Source organism: Impatiens glandulifera, chromosome 3 (genome assembly GCF_907164915.1).
Source record: "Impatiens glandulifera chromosome 3, dImpGla2.1, whole genome shotgun sequence".
NCBI classification, from domain to species: domain Eukaryota; kingdom Viridiplantae; phylum Streptophyta; class Magnoliopsida; order Ericales; family Balsaminaceae; genus Impatiens; species Impatiens glandulifera.
The window spans coordinates 44,026,529-44,030,723 of NC_061864.1; the positions used below are offsets into that span (position 1 = coordinate 44,026,529).

Here is a 4,195-nt window from a genome sequence, read left to right on the forward strand (position 1 = left end):
TTATTTATGTTAAGTTCTGTGAACCGGTCTAATTTTATCTGACAATTTCTCCCTTTTTGATTATTTTATTTAAAATTATCAAAACCATGTAAGTTTGCAAACGTAGGCCGCTTCTTTATTTGACCGGATTTTTGAAACTAACTTGGGAGAATTTTTCGAAAGATTTGGAAAAATTTTGAGAAAAATTTTGGAAGAGTCTTATCTTTTATCTTATCAATTTCTCCATTTTTGATTATTTTATTTAAAATTATCAAAACCATGTAGAAATGCAAGTATAGGCCGGTTTCAAAAATAACTTTATATATATAGAGAAATAACCGAAAAATGGAAAATGTTATGTAAACACTAAGATAAACATAGTTAAGGAAAGGGAGCCCCTATTCTGAGTCGGAGAAGTTGAAGCTGGCCATCATATCCTTGGTCCGTTTCCTCTTAAACGGTTGCGGTTGACTGGCCGATTCGGAGACTCGTTGTCTTGTAGAACGCTCCACCAGATGTTCTTCATCTTCATCTTCGGTGCGAGTAGCCTGGTCCGGTTGACTTTCAATAACCGTGTCAGTGATCCCATCCAGCAGCCCGGCTACCTGAGCCTTCTTTGATGGTTTCCTTTTCTGTTTCGCCGGAACCGAATAGGAAGGAGCCGTTGTTTTCTTCTTCTTGTGAGCGGTTGCAAAGTCTTCAAGTCTTTGTCGTTCATTATTTAGCCGCTCTGCATCCGCTGCAGCTTGAGCGGCTACGGACTTTGCAAGTCCCGGGTACTTAGCCACTGTCCTTCGTTCTCGCTCGGCTCTTTCTTCTTCAGTAAGTTGCGGTGGCTCCTTTTCTCTTCTGGCTTCTTCGTCCAGCGCATCCTGGACTTCCTTAGCCGCTCGGGCATTTGCCTCCACAACCGCAATATCTGCATTCATCTTGGCCTTGATCAATTCATCAACTTGTGAGGTGAGCGCCTTGAGGTCGTCTTGTAGCTTGTTGTTGCGGTCTTCAAGGCTCGCATTCAAGTTTTCTTTTGTGACGCCCGGTTCTGAGACCCCATGTTGTTCAGTTTCAAGTTTCCCGACGAGAGGAGTCTCCGTCCTTTCATCGGTTTCGTTTATCACCGGATCCGCCCGAGGAGGAGTTGCACCATGATCGGTCTCAGAAGCTAGAGAGTGCTGTTTTCCTCGCTGTCCGACCACCGCCTCAAGTCGATCGATTTCTTCTGCGAGTTCTCCTCTCACTGTCTCAAGTTTTTCTAACACCAAGAGCTGTAAGTTAGCCTCCGGTGTTCCCTCGACGTACCTTTCCTTAAGCTTCCGGATCCGTACGGTTAGCTTCTGTAGCCGGGCTCGCGGTCTTATGATGGAGGTTCGGCCCAAGGCTTCGTGAATAGTTTCGGCGTTTGTGAGGCTCATGACTGTTTCCTCTATTTCCTTCAGCCTTCGGAAACACTCTTCGTCGATTAGGCCCGGTAACATGTGTTTGTAAAGTCTATCGAATCGGTTCTCGTGCCATTCCCGGTATAATTCCCCGACCGCTTCAGCTCGTAGTTCAACGTCCTTCAAGATCCGGCGCGCTATAAAATCGGCCTTCTTCTGGTCGTCCTCCTCCTCCTCCTCTTCACTGCCTTCTTCACTGGCCTCGGCGTTCTCAGGATTTGCGCCCGTACCGGTATTATCGGGACTTGTACCCGAATGCTCTTCATCATTCGGTCTTTCATCATCGGTTTTCTCAGAGTCGGTCCGTTCAGACGTGGAAGCCGATTCTTCCTCATCTCTTGTTTGTGATGGCGGTTCGAGAATACTATCTTCTCCTTGCCCTTGCTTCCGGTCTTTTCTTTTACCGGGGCTGATTTCTTGGTGGATGTCTTCTTTCGGCCACCTGTGGAGCCGGGGGCCGGCTGCTTCCTCTCTAGGAAGTGTTTGGATCTTATTAACCTTCCTGATGGGATAATGACACCAGGACCGGTGTTGATGTTATGATGGAGCAAGATTTTTCCAAGGGGATGGCGTATCCCCATGACCGGGTTGAATCCGGTTTCACCATATCTTTCAGGTTGTTGAATATTTCCTTCGCCCAGTTCACTTTCGTACCTTCTATCAAACCGACTAGCATCCCGATTTTGGCCTTGGTGAGGTTGCTGTAATTTCCACCTCTCGCCTGAACCGCCTTTGTGAAGATGTCACAAAGCGGTATGTACTCCGGTCGTAGTGTCGCTTTGTTACCGGATACTTTTAATGGTTCCTTGGTTGCTGAGAGTATTTGACATGCTGCCTCGAACGTTGTTAGTTCTAGATCCGACGCTGCATCTTGGCCGTCTGTTGGAAGGCGTAGGCTCTCCGTAACCGATTCTTCGGTTAGCTCGAATTCAGTACCGCTGACAGTCGCGGTGATCTTGTCGCCAGATAGAGTTGCGGTTTTGAAGAATTCTTCAACCGCTTCTCTATATAGAACATGGGGACCGCCGAGAAAGTACTCAAGTCCGGCTTCGGTTACTCTGTCAATAACTCCCTTTGCTGCAGGCGTGCCCTTTTGTCGGATTTCCTCGAAATCCACCTGAGTCATGTGTTTGAACAAAGCCTAATTGTGCACCCCATCTTAGATGATTGAGAGAGTTTGAAGAACACGAGAGTAAATAACCGCTGAGAGAATTTGAGAGCTTAGAGAGAGAAAGCTGTTTCGCGTGAGAGTGGAATGAAGTGGCCAAGAGCCCCTTTTATAGGTGCGGTTTGGAAACCCAACCGTCCCATCAACATTTGGCGGGAGTTTTCCCTCCAAGCCGAATAGGCGGCAAACAGTGGGCGGGAAGCCAAAAGGCGGTAATTGAAGAGGCGCCAATCTATGGGCGGTAAACCAGGAGGTGGGAAATTTGAGCGGGAGTTTTGGGCGGGAGATTTCCCTCCAAAATCATTGATTTCAATTTTGATGACGTAATCTCTCCTTTGAAACCGTTTGATGCTGCGGTCTTCTTAATGTAACCGGAGAGTTTGGTTATCAAACGTTAACCGGTTATTTTGAATGAGCAGAATTTCGCAATCTTTTGAGTTTAAGCGGTTTTTCTTTGAGACCGGATAGGAGGGCAGTTATTTTGACAATGTTAACCGGTTACTTAGATAGATATTCAAAATATTAAGATGACCCGGTCATTTAAACTGAAATAGAATTGTATTGAAGAGACATTACAGAATAGAAACTGAAAGATGGATCGGTGTGAAAACAGACATATATAGGATGGAAAAATACAACTTATGTGATAACCACTTTAGAAAACCTTTCTTCCACCGCATCCATGTCAAGGATGTTCGAAGGGGATGTCGGTGTGCCCGGTCCAAACTCTGGCCGGTACTTGAGAATAAGCTTACTGATGTGAGGTGCATAACCGAGACCTTTCTTGGTTAGCACCATGTTTTTCAGGTTTTGAAAAATGACCGTTGACCAGTTGATGGCCGTCTTGCTAACAATATGGGTCATGATGTTGTATGTGTTCTTAGAGTACCGCTGATTTGGAAATTGACAGATGATGGACCGGGTCACAATCTCAAGAAGGAGTTGAGAGTGATGAGCGAGGCGGGTTTTTAACCCATAGTTTTCCACCGGAACAACGGTTTCAGAGAAGAATAGTGCGTGTTCATATGTCGCACTTCCCTCCTGGGTTGGAAAGTCAGAGAACCCTTCTGTGGGCAAGTTGAACATGTGGGCAAATTCGGCTTCATCAAGCTAGAAAGTATGGTCTCTCACCGTAGAGACGATGTAGTTACCTTTGATGCAAGCGCTTCTGAAGAACGACTTGACATCCTCAATGAGTATGGGACCGGATTCTTCGAGAAAGGTTCGAAGGCCAGTGTCAATGAGAGATTCAAACATGATCTCCTTTCCATGATCTCCGTCCCACTGTTCCATACATGATTCGAAATCGACGCTCAAAAAATTTCCTAAGGTTCGGCTCGGCGTGATTATGGCTTTGCTGAGAGAGATAGAGTTCAAGAGATTTCAAGAGTGTTTTGTGTTTTAGGATGTGTTGAGTTAATTAGAGGATGGCCCATTATATAGGGTCGGTTTTGGAGGGAAAATATTACCATTGAATGTCAGTTTTGTCTCATTAGGGAAGAGAATATTTATGTTTCCAAAACGCATTGGGAAGGAGTTACTTTAATTTAATGCGGAGCTTGAGGTGGGATTTGGTTGTAAAGTAACCAAGTTGGTTGGATAGTAATTATTC

At 45.5% G+C, this 4,195-nt stretch overlaps 1 protein-coding gene across 1 annotated transcript; it reads right to left on the bottom strand.

Annotated features, from left to right (window-relative positions):
• Positions 1-377: 377 nt before the first annotated feature.
• Positions 378-2,541, bottom strand: LOC124930255 (uncharacterized abhydrolase domain-containing protein DDB_G0269086-like). Its single transcript, XM_047470610.1, has 2 exons — positions 2,177-2,541; positions 378-1,917 (listed from the first exon to the last, which is right to left on the bottom strand). Exons 1-2 carry the CDS (start codon positions 2,539-2,541, stop codon positions 378-380), a joined length of 1,905 nt encoding a protein of 634 aa, XP_047326566.1.
• Positions 2,542-4,195: the final 1,654 nt, after the last annotated feature.

Bases quoted from the DNA above. Each gene is read 5' to 3' on its own strand.
- LOC124930255 (XM_047470610.1), bottom strand. From the start codon at position 2,541: ATGACTCAGGTGGATTTCGAGGAAATCCGACAAAAGGGCACGCCTGCA. The intron at 1,918-2,176 runs GTACATACCGCT...TTATCCCATCAG, and splicing joins AAAGCGACACTACGACCGGA to GAAGGTTAATAAGATCCAAA.